This window comes from Rousettus aegyptiacus, unplaced genomic scaffold, assembly GCF_014176215.1.
Source record: "Rousettus aegyptiacus isolate mRouAeg1 unplaced genomic scaffold, mRouAeg1.p scaffold_m13_p_11, whole genome shotgun sequence".
In the NCBI taxonomy this organism is placed as follows: Eukaryota; Metazoa; Chordata; class Mammalia; order Chiroptera; family Pteropodidae; genus Rousettus; species Rousettus aegyptiacus.
Window position 1 is genome coordinate 10,291,071 of NW_023416286.1, and position 23,278 is coordinate 10,314,348.

The 23,278-nt window shown below is 33.7% G+C and overlaps 1 protein-coding gene and 1 pseudogene across 16 annotated transcripts in view; both read left to right on the plus strand.

Annotated features, from left to right (window-relative positions):
* Positions 1–23,278, plus strand: part of NBEA (neurobeachin) — a 611,133-nt gene that overhangs the window by 136,447 nt on the left and 451,408 nt on the right. For all 16 annotated transcript variants that reach the window (XM_036228295.1, XM_036228296.1, XM_036228300.1 and 13 more), the window contains 4 exons: positions 3,086–3,165; positions 3,763–3,825; positions 3,921–4,018; positions 6,571–6,663. In XM_036228295.1, the coding sequence (XP_036084188.1) occupies positions 3,086–3,165; positions 3,763–3,825; positions 3,921–4,018; positions 6,571–6,663 (334 nt within the window). The remainder of the gene's footprint in view (positions 1–3,085; positions 3,166–3,762; positions 3,826–3,920; positions 4,019–6,570; positions 6,664–23,278) is intronic.
* Positions 7,141–7,259, plus strand: LOC118609447 (annotated as a pseudogene).

Here is a 23,278-nt window from a genome sequence, read left to right on the forward strand (position 1 = left end):
TACATCTACCTGTATTAAAAGCCATGAGTTTAAATCTATTTCAAAACCACATGGTTCAGTCTAGTCTCCGACTTACTGTATTTACTGCTTCCTTCAAAAAGGGAACTCTGACTCCCGTAACTGTTATTATATTTATATATTTTCTTATTCTGTTTTTGAAACCAGTGTTCTGACACCTGCACTGTCACCTTCTTAGCTTCGACATTGCAGTTGACTTTGACCATCTTCTCAACTCAAACTCCGAGTGATCCTTGTTCCTCCCTTAATCTCAGTTGGTTCTTCGCCACAGTACACACCTGGCCTCTGGCCTCTCCTCGCCCTGACCCTGCAGGGCTTTTCTCCTTGTCGGTGCCAGCCGCTGGTGTGTCGTTGGCCTCTGTGACCTCCTGGGTCCTTAGGTCCTGGGCCGTCAGGCCCTGCTGGCTCTGGCCACCTCAAAGAGAGGGGAGGGAAGAAAACAAATACATATTTTTTAAAGAAAAGTGATTAGAAAGTGGAAGAACAATTTTTTAGTGGTTTAATTTATTCTTTTTAATCTATGCTTTTATTATTTTATTCTTTAAAACACATCTTTCTAATCCATCTGAAATTAATTTTGTTATTTAGTGGAATGTGAAGTTCTGACTTGAAACTTATAATTTTCTAAATGATATTTTTTAATACCATTTTGAATTAAAATGCTTTCTTTCAAGGACACTAAAGATACTTTGTACCACACTAGCTTTACTTAGAACTATTATTTACATGGAGGCATTTACTTTGAGAAGTAGGATATTTTTGCTATGACTCTGATTTAGCACTTTTATCTCAAATTATTATTATACATTGTTCACTGTGAAATATTTATTTATATTACAAATGTCATAGTAATACACAAACTTGTTAGCCAGTGAAATAATACAGAGGTTTATAAATAAAATGTTATAAAGGAGCCAGTGTTAAAAGTCTTATTATATATACTTCTGCCTCTTTCCTGCTCATACAAACACGACCTTCACAACCTTACACATGCATGCACATAGGTGCTTCAAATTATAGATGTTTCCATTCTGAATATATCATAAACACAAAATGGTATTATATATGTAGATATAAAATGAACCTCATAAAACTATCACTACGCTTAATATGTAATAAAACATTACCATGAAGGCATATCTTCCTTTGATTTCTAGCCATGGAGATAATGGCATTCTCAATTTTATGTTTATTATGACTTTTTTTTTTTTTAATTTGAGCTCTTACTATTTTTTTATTATGTTTTACTCATTTTCTGTTTGCGTGCGTATTCCTAAACTATTGTTATCATTTGTATTATTCATAAACAGTATCATTTGTGATTTGTTTTGTCATTCAGTTTTATATTTGTAAGATAAATTTATTTGTAGTTTATTTTGTAAAATACAAATTTATATCATACACCTACACAAAATTCACACATATCTTTGTATTTTTCTGCAACCTTCTCTTTACATTGTGTGATATATGACAATAGTAATTTTATGTAATATTACCGAGTGCCTACAATTAAAATGGACCAGGCACTATTCTAATTTCTTTACATATGTTGATCCATTTAATCCTCACAGAATATTCTATGTCATAAGCACCATTATTCTGCTCATCCTAACAACAAAAAAATGTGGAAACGTAATATAAAACTTGTCCAATATTATAATAAAAGTGAGATAATTATTACTAAGATAATGGCTGTCTCCTCTGGGTTTGAGTGGGGCGTGTGCTCAGGAAGGAGGATGTGGCTCAGAGCTGAGGGCCTGAGGGTTCTGTTTCGCTAGTGCCACAGCCAGTGATTAAATATTCAGGGATTTTATGAGCTGGTCGCCAAACCATTGGAAGCTGACTGGAAGTCAGTCACGGTGGGAGCATTGACACAACAGACGCGGAAGCCGCAGGCAGTGGGAGTCCGAGCTCACGCCTCCTGCCGCGCAGTTCCCTCACCTGCGGCCGCCGTCAGTGTTCCTTCTCTACCAAGCAGTTACACGGGTGTTCATTTTATAGCGATTCATGCAGTCGCACATTTATACCTTCTCTGTGTGCTGTGTTTCACAATGACAGAGACTTTTTAAAGAAAAGGTAATACCAAGTGTTGGTGAGGAGGGAAAGGACGCTTTGTGCTCTTGGCAGTAGCAGGGCGGGAAGTGCAGAGGAGCGTCAGGGCCGCGGGCAGTAGAGTTCCTCCTCAAGGGTGAATGGAATAGGCTGTTTGAGGGATAATTTGCTTTGAGACCTAATAATCTGCATGTAAATATTTGGTGAGTAAGAGATGTTAGAAATTATACATAAAGGGATTGTAGTTTTAAAACCTAAAGAAGCTGTAGAAATCCTGGTTGTATTGATGTTTAAAGACTTCATGGGTCTAGCTACATATCCTAAAGTTATAATTTAGTTATTATATATGTTTATCATTGCATATTCTCATTTTATTAGTAATTAAATATTCATAATTACTTTGCAATTTACATATTATAGAACTGATATGTATAGTTTAATTGTTCTTCATTTTCATTTATTGACTCATAAGCATTTATTGTCCACTGTAATATGTATTTGATATATACAAGTAGCATGGAAGAAAAAAGCTGCAAAACAGATTACAATACAGTGTCACTTTTTCTATGTTTTGTTATATAATGTGTGGGGTGAAAATGGGGACAGTCTTTAAATGAAGGCAGGTTTGAGGATAAGAGAAACATTGAGAAATCTTAGAAAAGAAAACCTATTAAGTTAATAAAAGTAAGAAAAAGTATTCATGTAAGTACTTCATGATTATACATTTATCAGTGGATACTAATATGTTAAAATTTATTTAAAGTAATTTTCTTCCAAATCTGACACTTAGTGAATAATTTGAAATTGCCAAAAATCTCAAAAGTAATGTTGAGATTCTCTAATATAATTGAAACTATATAGCGTTAATGCTAATAAATTGTATGATTATAATAAACATAACTATTAAGAATTCCATAGTATCCTAACATTATTGCATTAAGCATTATTGCATTTAATATCATGTGTTTTTTTTCCTCCTGTTTTCTTTTTGTTTTCATTTCCTCTTTTATTCTAGATGGTCCCCGGCCATCACAAAAAGAAATTATATCGCTACGGGCATTTATGCTACTTTTTCTGAAACAGCTCATACTAAAGGTAAAATAGTTTCACGTAATTGCAGTCTAGCAAAAACTATGTTAATTCATGAATTGCTTTCAAAATTCTGTAACTTTTGTCGAACTTCACTTTTTGTTAAATACGCTTTGAGCTCCTCCATACCAAGGGATAGAGCAGAAATGGACAAGGAACATATGTGTATGAAACTAGCATAAAGATTTCATTGCAGAAATCGATCTGTGTTCCTGTTTGAGAAAGCTTAGGTTATGTATTTTATCACAGAATGATTTTTAAAAGATTAAGAAAATGGAAAGTAAAGGTTAAATACATAAATAACAGTACTGTAAAATTTTAGCGTAATTTGCATTATTTTGAGAAAATGATACATGGTTAGGAAATAGTAATATTAATACAGTTAGATCAAGATATACTATCTTTGTAGTAAAGGTCAAATATTAGCAACTTTGAAGAATTAATACAAATTTCTATTTACTGTTTAACTTGAAACAATGTCTACAAGTTATGAAGTATCTAGATTATTTTAATTAAAATGTTATGTTTTTGAGTTTTAAAATGATTTTTTGATGCCTGTCTTTAAAGTTTTAGATTTAAATTAACGATTTTTTTAAAACCTAGGATCGAGGGGTCAAGGAAGATGAACTTCAGAGTATATTAAATTACCTGCTTACGATGCATGAGGTAGGATATGGTCTGGGTCTTCTGTTTTAATTATTGTATTTAAAACATCAGAATAAATTTTAACTAAAGAAATATTGGTGATCTTTATTATGCAGGATGAAAATATTCATGATGTGTTACAGTTATTAGTGGCTTTAATGTCAGAACACCCAGCCTCAATGATACCAGCATTTGATCAAAGAAATGGAATAAGGTATGATGATAATATTAATATTTCTAATAGATTTTACTTGAGTACAGTTGCGTTTCCTGGAATAACCCCCATTCCATGAACTTTTGAATAAATACATCAAAACTTTACACATAAGAAGGGAATAAATGGAGAGAGCCTCTCCTCTAATGCTCAGTACAGACGAAGTGTATAGAAATGGTCTCGGATCTCAAGAAAAGTGATTAAATTGTTACTGCTCTAGTCAAAGACATTTCAAGTAGTGGAAAAAGCAAGTTTCTTTCTTTCTTTCTTTCTTTCTTTCTTTCTTTCTTTCTTTCTTTCTTTCTTTCTATCTATCTATCTATCTATCTATCTATCTATCTATCTATCTATCTTTCTTCTCTGTCTTGCAGGAAGACAACAGAGAGCATGGTATATTTCAGTAAAAGAGAGCATAAGAAAATAATGAGTTTAAACTCAAGAGCTAGATAGTAGCCAAGTCTGGAAATATAGACTGATTAGTTTAGATCTTATTCTGTTTCTTTGTGTATATAAACTAAAAAAAAAAATGTCCTTTGGATAAAACATGGGTCAGAGGAGAAATCAGAAGGTTTTAGAAAGTCTTTGGAGATGAATGAAATAAAACAATATATCACAATTTATGCAGTGTATCTAAAGCAGTGTTCCAGTGGACGGTTAAAGCATTACATGCTTTTATTAGAAATGAGAAAAGATCTCAAATCAATGCATTTCAATGACCCTCTTTCCATTGTTGTCCTGATCCTGTTGTTAGAAAAGATCTCTATTATATTTCCAAGCTGTACATTTCGATACTTCAGAAGATCTTACTCTGTTGGTGATGAAAATTAAAGAAATCTCAGTGAGGGACTGATTTGCTCAGATTTTTGTTTTGTTAGCGATGCAGTCAGCTGTGTGGAAAATGAGTTGGAGAGGAATGACACCAATGCAGTGAGATTCGTAGGGAGATGATTTCATTTGCCAGTGTTCGGGGCGATGAGCCGGGTCAGTGGCGGTGTGATGGCAATGCTTGCTATAGGCGAAAGGTGTTCTAGAACAAGAGGACGAAGCCAGAAGATTCTGCAGACTTAGTTGATTGTCAGGTGGTTATGCAGGCAAGTGAAACAGTTGCTTCCTTGGTATTATGAACTCAAACTCATAACCTAGCCCCTTAGGGATTCTCCCTTTTTATTTTTCTGGAATCCAAGTTATGGGAATTAAAAAGAAAGCTAGATTATTCCATGAATAATTCAGTGAACTTCCACAGGTTATAAATAGTTTAGAAATTTTCAATATTAACAATACCAACAACTCAAGCATATGAATTAGGAGTAACTTTTATTATATATATTTACAAGTAAACATTAACTAACTGATCAGTGAATTCCCTATTTATACCGTATTACAATCCTGTCTTTATCTTGTTTTTTAAGAAATACTTATCTAATTGTGAAAAAAATCCTATGTAATGTACATGTGTGATGCTTTAGACGTTTTCATGTTTCAGATGTTAATCATAGTTACTGTTGATCTTACACCTTTTTTTCCCCTCTAACTCAGTTGTTCCTAGAAAATGGGATTTCTGTGGGAATTTCTGATTTCATATTTGAGTATAGTCACATTTTTAGGCTGTGAACTTTTACTTTGGGTCTCAAGATTATTTTTGCTGTTGAATGTGTTTTTTTTTTTTTAATGATTTCTTGAATATTTATTTGACATATATAACTTTCCTGTTCTCACATTTGTCTTTTTTAATGACTGAACTTGATTTTTAAAAATCCTGAAAATAGATTTTAGTATAAATAGGTATTCATGTGGGAACTTAAGGCTTTTGAAAAAATCATCTTCCAAGATAATAATCACTCCAGAGTTTATCTTATTGTCTGTTCTTCAGTAGAGTGGTGAGAAAAGAAAAAGTCTGTAGTTACATGTAACCTTTTTTGCTCCTAGTAACAAAAAACTAGTTAAAGAGAATATGCGTTTCTTACGGAAATCTCATTAGTGTAGGAAGTAGGAATTGGAAAACTATAAGGAAATAAGTTTGTGTTTTCTACTACTTTCTCTATGGCTGCTTAGTCTTCTTTCTGTATATAGACTCACATATGGGAACATAGAAAGGCTGTCTTATGGTTTCTTTTTTAAATCATTTCATAATTCAAGAGGGCAACAAAGACTAAATGTTGTCTCTCCAACCTCATTCTGAATTCTGAGAAAAGAGAAATAATTGGGCAGATAGATCCATAGTCCAAAGGTCAACAAGAACAAATGTCAGGGGCAATTCTAAGAGAAGAGGAAATATGGTTTCCTAAGCATGTATCTTAAAATAGAAAATTTTCGTTGAGTGTACTGAGAGTAAATACTTATGAACAATCAGTCACATTGCCCTTTTTAGTATGTATTTGAAGGTCAAGTTAAAAAAAAATAAAATGTGCTAATTTTTGATTTATCCAAAGAATTTAAAATCCTCAGACATATTTTATCTGTTATGTATGTACACTTTATTTGAAAAGTATACAGAGCTTACATTTTTAATATTTCTAAGAGCTTAAAAGATCATTTGTTTTTATATTTTTTAGGGTAATCTACAAATTATTGGCTTCAAAAAGTGAAAGTATTTGGGTTCAAGCTCTGAAGGTTCTAGGATACTTTCTGAAGCATTTAGGTCACAAGTAAGTTGATGTTTTTTATAATGAATTGTAGAAATATCTACTGAAATTGTCATTTTACTAGTTTTGTATCTAATGTAAATGAAATTTGACTACAGCAGTCTTAGAGTGGAAAATAATAGCTTCTTGTAGTAAAAGTCATAAAAATGTTTATAAAAGAATGCTTGTTAGTAGTAGATTATAGAATAAAATCACAATTTCAGTAATATAGTTCATATTTGCTTGCTGAAAATAAAATACTGTTCATTTTAAGGATGTAATAAAATATTTCATTAAATAAAGTAAAGAATATGTGGACATGACTTCAATGAAAACTTTCTTGACACTTTCTTGACACAGGAAATGCCATGTATATGAGGTCTCTGTTGGAACTGTTGTTTTGCTTACATGCTAAGTTAGTATTTTTTTTTTTTTTTGGTATTCTTTTCTAACATTGGGGCTTTTGGATTACTTTTATGTTTAAAAATCCTAGAACAGTCAGTCTATGGTTATGCTACCCTGAACAAACCTGATCCCATCCGATCTCAGAAGCTAAGGAGGGTTGGTCCTGGTTAGTACTTGGATGGGAGACCACCTAGGAAGGCCAGGTGCTGTAGGTGTAAAACAAACAAACAAACAAACAAGGGATTGTAAGCCAAAAAGGTCCTTGTAATCTGTGAGGTCAACCAAAGGTTGCCTTGCCTTAAAAAAAAAAAAAAAAAAAAAAAAAAAAAAAAAAAAAATCCTAGAATTGCTCTTTTTTTCCCCAAAGTCCAGAAGTCAGATACTTTAAAAAATCACCTGCTGATATTATGAGTATTTTTCATACTGTGTTGCTCAGTGCATGATTATTTTTTTTATAAAATCCATTTTCTATACAAATGAGCCCAAGAAAGTAGTGCTGTCATTTAAGTATTACTCTATTATTAGGTGGAGTGCTTCTCAGAACCTTTCTGACACCAGTTCTTTTTTGTGTTTAATTTTACCAAGTATTTATTGATAACACTGATGAAACTTCACAAAATCCAGATAAAACATATTCAACATCTTAAACAGTCTAGAAGAGTAGATGTTATTTTCATGTCGTTGCCAAATGAATAGTAGTCAAGTAAGAGAGAATAGAGATTTTATAGATAACAGGCAATAGTTCAGAATAGCCAGGATTGTAGGAAAAAGTTACACATATGCGAGGGAATGTAAGTGTGCTAGTTGATAGAATACTGAGAATGAGATGCATGTACTAAGAGAGAAGGATTGCTCATTTAACTTTGGTTAAGGAAAAGAAATTGACTAGTAGATATTAATAAAGACTTTAGTCTTTTGCAACCTCTTAAAAATTGTCAAGCAAAAACATTTAAAATATTGAAGTGTGGAAAAAGTAAGCAAAACTAACCAGTAGATAAGAATACTCACTGGAAAAATATTGCTATAGAGTACATAATTGTGATTAACATTTTTACCATAAGTTAAAATAATAAGAAATAAACAAATTGCTTCTGAGGAAGGACAACTACTAAACAGAATTTCACGAAGCTGGAAGAAATGGTAGGGTAACATGGAAACATTGAACCATGAGCTAATGAAACTGGGGGGAAAAATTGAAGGAAGAATCTTTCTCATAACTGAAGATGAAATTGGAGGAACCTCAAGGGAAGATTAATGTGTGAATTGCATAGTAAGATACATAGATGATAAAAATGGAAACAAAGCAAATATAGGATTACAGAGAAAATGATTGGTGTAGAAAGCACAAAAGTTCCAACAGTGGCATAAATAGAGTTTTCAGATAAGAAAAGTGAAATGCTGGACTAAACAAATATTTAAAGTGGTAGTTCAGTGAAATCCTAATAGAAGATTTTTCTCATTGCTATTAAAAGGTAATACTGTTTATTAGGGAAATTTTTGCTGGAATGATCAGCACAAAAGCATATTATTCAATTTAAGTATGAGTAAGTGATCTTCTGTTCAGCAGTGTGCAGATGAGGAGAAAAATATTGAGTCTGGCTGTAGACTTCTCTGCAACAGCCTTCGATATAGAAAACATAGAGCACCAACTATAAGATATTGAAACAGAGAAAATAAGGGACAAAGTATCCTTTAAGTAAGAAGGGTGCTGCCAAACAATTTTTAACTATGCAAGGAATTGTTTTTTTGAATAATTCTTGAGAAACTTGGTGGTGGACAAAGTTTAGCTGCTTAGGACAACTTGGTAGACTATAGCTAAAGACTACTGGGGAATATGGAATTAATTTAACAGTTAATACTAAAACAAATGCTTGAATTGGTGCGCCAGGCCAGAATTTACTTTTCGTTTGTTTTTATGTAGAAATGCTACAATTAAAATGAATTGAGAAAGGACTGAAGAAAGATGAAAAGTGGAATATAAGTCTAAACAGATGATATCCATTGAAGCTGTCAAATGCAATATTAGAAATATAAGCCTATTGAATAAAATTTGATGTTAGGAGAGAGGAAAAAGTAAGATTAAATATGCTTATATTAGCAAAATACACTTTATCATTGCTTATATTAGGGAAATACAGCCTCTAAGCACATAGTGGACTTCTTATTCCTTTATAGTTGCAAAGATAAGCAGTTCAACAAAATTATGTTTTCAAAATATTAAAAATGTACAAATAAACTAAAAACTATACATGTAATGGAAGTCTTTAAAAATCCATAAAAGTCAGGAAGAATAACAATATAACATATCTAACACATATCTGCTATCTTAATAAATGTAAAAATTTTTGTAAATCTGTTGTAAAAATATCACAGTTCTATATTCAAGAAACATACTGAAAACAAAGTGAATTAGAAAGGCTAAAAATAAAAGTATGAGTAAACCTATACCACATAAATACAAATGAAAAAAGTAGGAACCATAACTTAATATTGGACAAATTAGAATTCAAGACAAAAACCAATAAATATTATAAAGAAAGGTACTTGATAGTATCAAAGGGTGCAAGCTTCATGAAAAAGAAATTATGGGAAAAACAGACAGTTATTAGTAGTTTAAAAGAAACTTTTATTCACCAATCTTAGTTCATAAAAAGTCAAGGGAGCGAGTAATCTAAATACTATGGTAAATCTGATTAGTATAGTTTAAACTCTATGCCATGTCAATAAAGAATATAACTTCAGATGTCCAAGGAACATTTATGAAAATTTGACATGGTATTGTAGACATCAAAGGAAGATTATAAAATGTAGAAATAAAACAGAAGATTTATTAACAGGCAATAAAATTAGAAAATAGGACTAAGTCAGAACTCAAAGATTCTGTTACCTAGAAATTTGAAATTTATTAAACCATTTTTGTGTCAAAGAGAAAATGCACACTGAAATTGTAGAATTTTTAGGAAACGAGTTCAAAAAACTTATAATATATAGCAAAAATGTGCTTGGAGAAATATCCATAGCCATAGAACAATAGAATAGAAATACAGAAAAAATGGTAATTAAAACGTAAAAGTTAGAAAAAGTATAACAAGATAAATGGAAGAAATTGAAAAGTAGAAATTAATGATTCAGAAGATGGAAAATCATTTAAAAAGTTGTTTTTTAAAACTCATGATAAAAATATATAAATCATTAAAAAGCTGAAGGAAGGGCAAAAATAGGAATATACAATATAAATAACAATTTCTATAATATAGAAACTGAGGGAATTAAAGGTATTTTATGTGATAACTTTGTATAGCTTTCCTTAGACATCAATAAGACAACCCCAACCAATAAGAAATCAATAAGAAAAATAGGCAAAGGATGTGAATGGTCAGCATATAGGCGAAAACACGTATGGTACCCACATTTGAACAGAGCTGAATCCTGCTTGTTATAAGGGAACTATAATCTAAAACTAAAGTAAGGTACCATTTTTCACATATTAGATTGACAGATTCTCAAAATTCAGCATCCATCTTTGTTAGCAAGGCTGTGGCGAGAGCATGCACTAACACACTTTTAATCGGAGCATAAATCAGTATAATGTGCAGTTTGTTAATTTTTATGAATGCCTATAAAAAGTACAAATACATACATTTTTTAACCTAGAAATTCATCACTTGTACACGTGTAAAATGATGGCTATTCAGAGTTGTTCATTGTTATGTTGTTTATAATTGTAAAGGTTGGGTAAAATCTTAAATTCCTGTAGTAGAGGATTTGTTAAATAAATTATGGTTCATTCATTAAATAGAATACTATGCAGTTGTAAAGCAAAATCAATGTGATAATTCTCTCCATACTAATATTACAGCTATACTGTGAATGGATTAAAAACAAATAGTATAGATGGGTACATATTGGGTGCTAGTTTTGTACAAAAAGGAGAATATAAGAATATAGTACTTCTTATATGTTACAGAAAGAAAATCTAGTAGGATATGAAAAAATAAATTAAGAACAGTGGCTCTTAATGAGGAGTTGGTGGAAACAAAAGTGGATATGGATCATTTTAGTTTTTTAACCATGCGAATGTTACCTGTTGAAGCAATTTTTCAATAATAACATTTCTTTAAAAAACTACAAATGCTAAAAACAACAAGAAACTTAAATCTTGGAAGAATTTTCACTAATTATATTATTAATGGAGTTGGATTGAATAAAATCAGTGACCTAGGTAACACTGAAATTAAGTGTGTTTTTGACTACTTAGCTACACAGATAATTAAGTCTAAATGATTCCTATCAGTATAATTATAAAATTTAATCTAATAGGAAAAATAACACTTAAAAGCAAAACAACTTGATAATTAATAGAGATAATGGTTAATAAAATACATGTAATTCATTGGCTCTCCAGTTAGGCTTTATAGGTTTAGATCTTGGTTTAGCTGCATATTTTCTCAGTGGCTTTAGAAAAATTTTTGAGCTTCAGTTTTTACCCTATGAATGAATAAACCCATACTGCTTCCCTTACTGAGTTTTTAGGATAAGCGATAAAGTAAATGTAAAGTGGTTAATCACAATATATTGTCATATGATAATTTGAATAGTTAGCAAAAAGGTAATAGGTACAATTTAACATATAGTTCATTTCTTAAGTATAGTAAGACATGTATCTTAAATACCTGCATTCATATCAACAGTGGGGTAAGTATTTCTATGATAATCTAATCATTGCTTGTTCAAAATTTAAAAAGAAATAAAATACAATTTTTAGAGAGGCAGTAGATATCCTTATTTATAGATGGTTTCATTACATATCTAAAAACCTAAGAGAATCATGTTTAAAACTCTTAAACAAAAAGAGATAGCACCCAAACTCACCATCTCATTTGTATATGGAAGAATTGTCTGTCTGGCAGTGAATCTGACTGGGATTCAGTGGTGGGACTAAACTGAAGTCTGAGTGGGTTGGTCCCCTATTTATATAAACACCTAGTTTATATTTTCTGTCTAGTACCTGGAATACAAGTTATGAGATAATCCATACACTTGAATTGTTAGCTGAACTAGAGATAGGTTTGATGTGTAGCATTAAGATTGAGAAGTTTGTTCAGAATAATATATGCAGCTGCTCCTTTCTCCTGAAGGTAGAACTAAAATCTCCTCTCCCTGAGTGTAGGATGGACTTACTGGCTCCCTTCCGAAGAATGATGAAACATGGCAGTGATTTTCATTAATGATTAAGGCTAAAATCAACAGTCATGGCATGCTAATACCATGTATTTTCTGATATGATGTGATATCCAGAGAAAGTTTAATAGACCCTCTAATTGTGGAACATTCTATAAAATATTGTATGAGTACTTCTCAGGGCTGTCAAAGGCCATGAAAAACAGAATGAGAATCTACCACCGATCAAAGAAGTCTAAGGAGATTTGATGACTAAGTGAAAGGTGATATCCTGGATTGGATCCTAAACATTAAAAGTACATGAGGGAAACTGGTGAAATACGAGTCAAGGTTGTAGTTCAGTTAATAATATTGCGCTTATGTTGGTTTCTTAGTTTTAACTTATGTACCATGATTAGAAGCTGGGCGAATATTATCTAGGAACTTTATGAACTAATTTTTCATCTTTTCCATAAATCTTAAAAAGTTCCAAAGTAAAAAGTTATATAAAATTTAGAAATCTAACATGGATATATGCTTGAATCAAAAACCAAACTGTTGTTTCAGGGAGATGGCCTGGTTACCGTTATCTAAAAAGAGAATTCTAACAAATGGTTCAAATTGATGATCAAAATGCCCAACTGCAAAAGCTAAAGAGGACTTCTGATCAAAATGTTGCAGTTGGTTAACACTGTGTTTGCCTCCTCCTACGACCACATCAAAATTACAACTGAATTATAGAACAGCAATCACCTAGGACCACCTGAGACTAGCTAAACAGAAGTCTTATAACTAAGAACGTACAGAGGAAGCCACTCAAGATTGATAGAAGGGGCGGAGACACGGAATGGGCTGGTCCCCATACACACATGTGGCAGTTAAAAATTGGGAGGGATATCTGAATGCAAAGATTCTCCCTGAGGAGCAGTGGGTCCCATCCCTACACAGGGCTCTCCAGCTCAGGACACCAAGGCTGGGAAGAGGAATGCTCAGAATATCGGACCGTGAAAACCAGCAGGGATTGCATTTAAGTGAGATGGAGAGATACTGGAGACCGAGACCAGGGCGCCCCTGTTGAGGGACCTGCAAATGGACTTTTTCACTCACAAATTCACTTGTCCTAAGCTCCAGCACAGGGGCAGTAGCTTGAAAAGCACTGGGACACCTAGGGAATAACTAAATTGACTAACTTCAGGGAAAAGGCTGGAGGTGCAGGGTTTGGGGCAGCTCTCTGAGGGTGGAAGGGCTGGCAGGTACCAATATTACTTTGTTGAACTCTCTTCTACCCAACTGGGAAGCAGAGCATGCACCCAATTTGAGTCTCCATTAACCTGGCTAACACTGTTCACCTTGCCCTGATGATTCTGAGACCGCACCCCACCCAACTTGTGGGCTCTGCTTGAACTTTTTCCAGCAGCTTTTCTACACAAGCAGCCTCCCTCAACTCGCTGAAGAATTTGCCAAAATCTCTCGAAGGTTCCCAAACCGGAAGCAGCAGCAGCTGCCCTCCATGTGCCTTGTACTTCTTGTTAAGTGGCTTCAGGCTCGGCACAAGCAGAAACTATCTTGCATGTAACTCACAACAGGTGGCCCCAGCCTGGCATAAGTGTCAGCCAGCCTTGGCTGGAATGTGGCTTCAACTAAGCTACAAGAAGCCTGGCACAAATGGCAGCTGGCCTCAGCTCACATGGTGCCTGCCACAGGGCTCTAAGCCTTGATTAGTGGCAGCCAGCCTCGGTTCACACCACAGCCTTTCATAAGCACCTCCAAGCCCAGTACAATGGAGCCAATCACGGATCATTTTCTAGTTCCTATTGAGTAGCGACAATCTGGCCACAGGAGATATCTGATCTTGGCCTGCACTGGAGCGCCTCTCAAAGGTGTCACAACCAGCACACCTGGTATCTGGCTTCAGACCACACCAGAGCACCACCCAATCAGCTCCACAAGTGATCCATTTGTAGGGCGGACTTGGCTGGCACATAAACATCGCAAAAGTGATTCTCACACATTGGGGTCAGCCCCCGCACAACAGTTTGTCTGCTGTAGTCATGGCCAGCCCTTACAGCCCACCTGAAAGTCAGGCTCACTCACTAACATGCAAACAGCAATCTAGGCTCAACTACAACAGGAAGGCACACAGAATGCACACAAGGGACACCTGTCTCAGGTGACCAAGGAGACTGTGCCACTGGGCCCTACATGATATCTACTACACACAGTCTCCCTGCCAAGACTGGGAGATGTAGGAAGTCTACCTAATACACAGAAACAAACACAGGGAGGCAGCCAAAATGAGCCAAATATGTCCCAAATGAAAGAATAGGACAAAACTCTAGAAAAAAAACTAAAAAAATGGAAGCAAGCAGTCTGCCAGGTTCAGTTCAAAACACTGATTGAAAGGATGTTCAGTGACCTTAGGGGAGGATGGATGAAATCAGTGAGAACATACACAAAGAGCTCAAAACCATAAAAAAGAACAAGTCAGAAGTGAAGAATATAATAACTGTAATAAAGAATACACATTGGAGGGAATCAGCAGCACATTAGATGAAGCAGAGGATCAAATCAGTGATCTGGTAAACAGGTTAGTGGAAAACTTTTGGTTGGAACAGCAACAAGAAAAAAATAAAAAACAGATAAAGATAGTTCAAGGAAACTCTGGGACAACATCAAGCATATCAGCATTTGCATCATAGGGGCACCAGAAGGAAAAGAAAAAGCAAGGGATAGAAAACCTATCTGAAGAAACAGTGGCTGAAAACTTCTCTAACCTAGCAAAGGAAGTGGACATACAGGTCCAGGAAGTGCAGAGTAACAAACAAGATGAACCCACCAAGACACATCACAGTTAAAATGCAAAAGGTTAAAAACACGGAGAGAATCTCAAAATTAGCAAGAGAACAGCAGTTACCTGCAAGGGAGCTCTCATAAGACTGTTAGCCATTTTCTCAACAGAAACTGCAGGCCAGAAGGGATTGGCACAAAATATTCAAAGTGATGAGCAAAGGTCTACACCCAAGATGATTTGCCTGAGTAAAGCTGTCATTTAGAATTGAAGGAGAGAGAGTTTCCCAGACAAGAAAAAACTAAAGGAGTTTGTTACCACTAAGCCAGTATTACATTAAGTGTTATAGCTACTTCTTTAAGTAAGAAAATATGAATAGGAATATATAGGAAAGAAAGAAAAAAAATTTATCGACAAAGGGAAAACACAATAAAAGCAGTTCTAGCTTTAACCAACTATAAAGCTAGAACATAGGTTAAAAGACAGAACTAGTAAGATTATGTGTAATTACAACACCAAAGGGATACATACAAACACACAGAAAAGATGAAAATGGACGTGGGGTAGCAATACTTACATCAGACTAAGTGGATTTAAAGGCTGTAACGAGACACAGGAGGTCATTTTATAATGACAAAGGGGTAAATCCAACAAGAACATATAACTCTTGTAAACATCTGTACATGCCCAATGTAGGAGCTCTTAAATATACAAAGCAAATATTGACTGATGTATATAGAGAGAGTGACAGTAATGCAGTCATAATAAGGAACTTGAATACCCCACTAACATCAATGGGTAGGTCATGTAGAAGAAAATCAAGGAAACAGTGATCTTTAATAACACATTAGAGCAATTAGATTTAATTGATATTTTTAAGATATTTAACCCAGAAGCAGCAGAATCAACTATTTTGTCAAGGAAACAAGGAACATTTTATAGGAGCAACCACATGTAGGCAACAAAACAAGTGTCAGTAAAATTTAAAAGATTGAAATCATATCAAAGATTACAGTGTTATATAACTAGAATCAATACAAGAAGAAAACTGAAAATCATACAAATACATAGAGGTTAATTAACATGCTACTAAACAATGAATGGGGTTGAAAATTTGATCAAGGAAGAACTCAAAATATACCTCAAAAAAAAAACATGAAAGCACAAGGACCCAAAATTTATAACCCAAAAAACAATTCTAAAAGGGAAATTTGTAGCAGTATAGGCCTACCTCAAGAAACAAGAAAAATCTCAAACAAATAATCTAATCTTACAATTAATAGAACTAGAAAACTAAAAGCCCAAAGTGAATAGAATGATGGAAATAATAAAGGTCAGAGCTGAAATAAACATAATAGAGACTAAAAATAAATAAATAAATAAATAGCGAGGTCAATGAAATCAATACCTGATTTTCTGAAATGATAAAACTGATAATCCTGTAACCAAACTCATTAGAAAGTAAAGAGAGGCAGCTAAATAAGTAAGAAATGAAAGAAGAGAAGTGACAATTGATGCCATATATATACAAAAGATTATTGGAGAAATACTATGAACAAATATATGCCAACAAATTGTACAATCTGGAAAAAATAGATAAATTCCTAGAAACATATAATCTACCAAGCCTGAATCAGGAAGAAATAGAAAATCTGAGCAGATCGATAAGTACTAACAAAAGCAAATCAGTAATCAAAAGATTCCAACATATAAAAGTGAATTTTACCAAACTTCCAAAGAGCTAATACCTATCCTTGTAAAATTATTCAAAAAATTAAAGGAGAGGAAAGGCTCCAAACCTTATTTCACAAGGCCAGCATTACAATGATACCAAAACCAGAAAAAGTACCCCCAAAATTATAGGCTAGTATCGCCAATGAACACAGATGTACAAGTCCTCAACAAAATATTAGTAATTCAAATTTGGGAATATCTTAAAGAGATCATACACCATGATCAAGTGGGATTAATTCCTGGTACGCAAGGTTGGTTCAATATTTGCAAATCATTATTAATGTGATACACTATATAAACTAAATGAAAGTTAAAAATCATGTGATCAGGCAATAGATGCAGAAGCATTTTACAAAATCCAACAACCATTTATGATAAAAACTCTCAGAAAAGTGAAGATGGCAGAACATACCTCAACATAATAGAGGCCATATATCAGACCCATAGTTGAAATCATAATAGTGAAAATCTGAAAACATTTTCTTTACTATCAGTAACAATACAAGAATGTCCACTTTCACTATTTGTTTTCAACATAGTATTATAAAGCCTACTCACAGCAATCAAAGAAGAAAAAGAAAGAAAAGTTATCAAATTGCAAAAGATTAAGTTAAACAGCCATCTTTTGCAGATGACATAATACTATCTGTAGAGACTCCTATAGGTTTCACCAAAAAACTGTTAGAACTAATAAAATTATTCAGTTAAGTAGCAGGATACAATATTAATATTTAAAAATTGTATTTTTATACACTGATAAAGTATTCACATCAAAAAGAATAATATGCCTAGGAATAAATTTAACCAAGGAGATAAATGATTGGTACTTGGAAAATTATAAGACAGCGAAAGAAAGAAATTGAATATACAAATAAATGGAAACATATACCATGCTCATGGATAGGAAGAGTTAACACTATGAAAATTACATACTACCTAAAGCAGTCTATAGATTCAATGTAATCCCTATTAAAATACCAATGACGTTTTTTATAGAACTAGAACAAATAATTCTAAAATTTGTATGGAACCACAAAATACCTTGAATAGCTAAAGCAATTTGAGAAAGAAGAATAAAGTTTGAAGTATCATGCTACACTATAAGGGTATAGTAATCAAAACAGCATGGTACTGGCCTAAAAAAAGACACTTGGATTAATGGAACAGAATAGCGAACCAAGAAGTAAACCACACCTTTATGGTTAATTAATGTATGACAAAGGAGGCAAGATTACACAATGGGATAAAAACAGCCTTTTAAGAAATAGTGTTGGTCACGGACAATGGACTAGTTGCTACTAGCGGAAAGCAGGGAGGAGGGAGGGGAAAAAGTAGAAAAATAAAATGTTAAAAAATAATAAAAAATAAAATGTAAAAAAAAAAAATAATTGAAACAAAAATGATGTTGGGAAAATGACAGATACATGCAAAAAAATAGAAACTGGACCACTTTTTTTATACCATATGAGAGAATGAACTTAAAATAGATGAAAGACTTAAATATAAAACCTGAAACCAGAAAATTCCTAGAAGAAATATAGGCAGTAAACACTTTGACATCGCTGTTAGTAATATATTTTTGGATGTGTCTCTTCTGTCAAGGGAAACAAAAGAGTGAAGAAAACCATCAATAAAACAAAAAGGCAACCTACTGAATGGGAGAAGATACCAGCAATTTATCCAATAAGGGTTAATATCCAAAATATATAAGAACACATACAACTTAACACACAAACACAAAAATGCAATTACAAAATGGGCAGAGGACCTGAATAGACATTTCCTCAAAGACAACATAGAGAAGGCCAATAGACATATGAAGGGATGTTCAAAATCATTAATTGTCGGGGAAATGCAAATTAAAACCACAATGAGATATTACCTCACAACTATCATAGTGGCTGTCATCAGTAAATCGAGGAACCAAGTATTGGCTGGGATGTGGAGAAAAGGGAACCCTCTTGCACTGTCAGTGGGATTGTAAATTGGTGCAGCCACTATGGAAAACAGTACGGAGGTTCCTCAGAAATTGACTCAACAATCCTACTTCTGGGTATTTATCTGAAAAAATCTAAAACACTGATTCAAAAAGACCTGTGCACCCCTGTATTCATTGCGGCAGTATTTATCATAGCCAAGATACAGATGCAAGCTAGTGTCCATCAATGGATGAGTGGATAAAGAAGCAGTACGTATATACAGTGGAATGTTACTCAGCCATAAAAAGAATGAAACCTTGCCATTTGTAACAACATGGATAGATCTAGAGGGTATTATGCCAAGTGAAATAAGTCAGACATAAACAAATACTGTGTGATTTCATTATATGTAGAATCTAATAAAACAAAGTAAATGAAGGAACAAAACATAGAAACAGACTCAGAGATACAGAGAACAAATGGTTACCAGGTGGGAGGGAGGGTTGGAGAGTTGAGTGAAAATGTGAAGGGATTAAGAAGTATTGATTGGCAGTTGCAGAATAATTACAGGAATTTAAAATACTGCGTTGAAAATATAGTCAGTTATATTGTAATAACTATATGGTGTCAAATGGGTACTATACATAAATATCTAATTACTATATTGTACTCCTGAAATTAATATAATGTATGTCATCTGTAATTAAAAAATAAAAACATTTTAATATCCAGATGCTCTTTTGTAATACAACTATGATAATTTTAGCATATAAAATTTTAAAGCACATATTACTGAATGTTTACTGTGCATATAAAATTCACAACTAAATAAATTTGTCTGAAGTCTTAACAAACACTGTAATTTCTGGGTAATTTCTCCAAGATTATCATACTATAAAACGTACTGTTGTTAAATGAATCAGCTTGCTGTCTATATAGTTAGTCACAGGCTTGTTATGTGTTGACAGTTTTTTAACCTTTCGCACTGGTTGAGATTCATCCAGTTTTTGTTTGTTTGTTTGTTTGTTTGTTTGTTTTTTGGCAGAGCCAGTTGTGTACTATAAGTAGTGATGTGGATTCTGGGAGTGTGACAGTTGGGAAGACTCCTCTTTCCCATCTACTCTCAACTCACAGCAGGTTGTCTTCTCTTTAGGCAAATGTTGGTTTCCATATGTATCTGAGTAAAAATGCATCTTGGTGTTCATTTGGGGTACCAGCAGAGAAAACAAGACAACTGCTGAGGGATTTTCTCTCCCATGGCAATCACAGTCAGCTGAAGAATTATCTTAGAGACCTAAGGCAAAGACTAAAAAGCTGCAAATCTTGAGAGGAGTTTGTTCTCAGATATTTCTTCCTCTTGTTCTGTCTCATCTCCTTTGCATCACCCCCTCTCCCCTGCCCCAGGAATGTTAACATTGGTTTCTGTGTAAGTGACCACCAGAAGGCTGAGAAGTGCCTGAAATGATGGAATCAATCTTACCTGTCCTTGAACTTGTGAGAGTATAGAGATATTGGAGTGCTAGGATGCTGGCTCCAGCACTTAGAGCATGCTTGCTAAGTTTTATACTATAGTTCTGTGAACTTAGAGGATCCTTTACCTTAGGACACTTGCAGGGATCCCATTATGTAAAATTCACAGTAGTTAGAGGGACCTCAACTGTGTGAAAATGAAATAACAGTACATTAAAGGGACCTAACAGCCAGAGGCAGGAGATAAGCTGGAGTCATCAAACTGTACTCAGTGAAATAGATCTAGTGGTGGGGGCTGTGGTTGAACCTTTGATTTTTGTTTTTAAAAGAGCATTTGAGAGTCAGGTAGTATACTGCAGGGATATTCTGCCCCTTTTGCTCAATTGCAATTTACTCAGAATTGGAAAGGAAGATCTGAAATCATGGACCAACAAGATAAAGTGAAAGAAAACATAAAGTTGTAGAAAACAGGAGACTGTGTGACTATTAAAATTCTTGGGGAAAAAATGGTAGGTAAAACAAGATATCCTGAAGCACTTTGTACTATTAAAAACTTAGAAATGTTGAATGAAACACATCAAAAATCCTTTTAGAAATATACCTGAGCACACAAAAGTAAGAGAAATTCTCATATGCCAAAAAATGAAAATCACACATAATAGAAGAAATAATTCTTAAGAAACAAGATAATATTAAAACAAATCATGGAGCTTAAAAATAAAAGTAACTTCTAGAAATGAAAAGCTAATAATTAAAATTAACAACTCCATGGACATGTTAAACAGCTTATTAAAACTTAAGTAAGAATTGGTTGATAGAAATAATGAGATTATCTAGAATACAGCGGCAAGAGAAAGATGACAAATAGGAAAGAAAGTTGAGAGATAATGGAGAAAGAATGAAAGGTTTCATTGAATAAAATATCTAGGAATAAATTGAACCAAGATGGTGAATGGTGGGTACACTGAAAACTATAAAACAGTGATCAAATAATTTAAGAGGACACAAATGAAAAGATGTTCTAGTCTCATAGAAGCACTGATAATGCCAAAATGTCTGTACTACCTAAAGCAATCTGCAGATTTAATATAATCCCTATGAAAATTGCAATGACATATTTCAAAGAAATAGAACAAATAATCCTAACATTTATATGCAATTACAAAAGACCCTAAATAGCCAAAACATCTAAGAAAGAACAAAGCTGAAGCTTTCACGTTTCCTGATTTCAAACTATATTACAAAACTGTAGTGACCAAACAGTGTAGGATTAGCATAAAAAGAGACAGACACAGATAAATTGAACAAAACAGAGAGTCCAGAAACAACCCATAAATATATGGTTAATTACTTTATGACACATAAACCAAGAATATATAATGGGGAAAGGACAGTCTCTTCAATAAGTGGTGTTGGGAAAACTGGACAGCCACATGCAAAGTTAAATCTGGACTTCTATCTTGCACCATACACAAAAATTAATTTTAAATGGATTTGAACGAACATAAAACTGAAGCTATTACATTCCTAGGGGAAAACATAGCAGGTAAGCGCCTAGACCTTGGTCTTGGCAATGATTTTTTTGGATTTGGCTTCCAAAACAAAGGCAACAAAAGGCAAACTAAACAAGTGAGACTGAAAATTTAAAAAGCTTCTGCAGAGCAAAGTAAACCATCAACGAAATGAAAAGGCAATCTTTAGCATGGAGGAAAACATTTATAAATCATATTTAACAAGAAGGTAATATCCAAGATGTATAAAGAATTCATGTAACTCAGCACAAAAACAATCTAATTCAAAAATTAACAGAGGATCTGAATTTCCAAAGAAATCATGGAAATCGCTAATGGCCAATAAGTACATGAACAGCTGCTCAACATCACTAATTATCAGGGAAATGCAAACCAAACCAAAATGAGATATCACCTCATGCCTCTTTTAATGGCTATCATCAAAAAACAGGATATAACAAGAAATAACAAACGTTGATGAAGATGTTGAGCACAGGGAACTCTTCTGCACTGTTGATATGAAGATCTTAGCCAGTATAGAAAATGGTGTGGAGTTCACTGAAAAAATTAAAAATAGAACTGCCATTGGATTCGGCAATTCCACTTCTGTGAATATCTCCAAAGGAAATGAAATCACTCTCTCAAAGAGATATATTAATACTCACCCCCAAGTTCATTATGGCATTATTTATAAATAATCAAATCATGGAAATAATTGAAGTGTTTATTGATGAATAAATGGAGAAGGAAAATGTGGAGACTAAGGTTGTTTCCATGTTTTAACCATTTGTAAATAATGCAATGAGCTTGGGGGTACAGATCTTTCTTTAGATAAAGGAATATTATTCAGCTATAAAACCTAATGAAATTCTGCCATTTGTGACAACATGGATGGATCTCAAGGGTATTATGTTAAGTAAAATAAGTAGACACAGGAAGACAACTACTCTTATGATCCCACTTACATGTGGAAACCAAAGAATCCAAACTCATAGGAACAGAACAGATAAGGTGGTTTCCAGAGGCAAGAAGTGGGGAGCGGAGGAAATGGGTGACTGTGAAAAGGTACAAGCTTTCAGTTATCAGGTAAATAAGTTCTGGGACGTAAAGTACAGTATTCTGACTTGTTAACCATATTGCATCACATATTGCTAGGAGAGTAGATCTTAAAAGTTTTCATCACGAGAAAATAAATTTTGTAAATAAATGAGGTGATAGATGTTAAATTTACGTTGGTCCTCATTTTGCAATATACATGTATAACAAGTCATGTGGAACACCGTAAACTAATGCAGCGTTATATGTTAGTTATAACTCAATGAAACAGAGTGGATATAAAAGCCGAAAGGCAACTGGAACAAATGTACCACTCTGATGGGGGATGTCGATAGCGGGGGAAGCTGAGAGTACATGGCCTGCGTGGATCCCGGAGGTAGATGGGAACTCTGTGTATTTTCTGCTCAATTTTGCTTTACACCTAAACTACCCTAAAAAGTCAAATCGATTTAAAAAGGTGTGTGGGGAGAAGATGATACGCAAATAAGAAACCAAGAAAAATGTTTACCTGTTTGGGGCGGGGGGCTGCATAACCAGAGGGGAGAGGTCTGAGTTTAGTGTGACATCTCTCTATCTCTTTTTATTGCCATCACTTA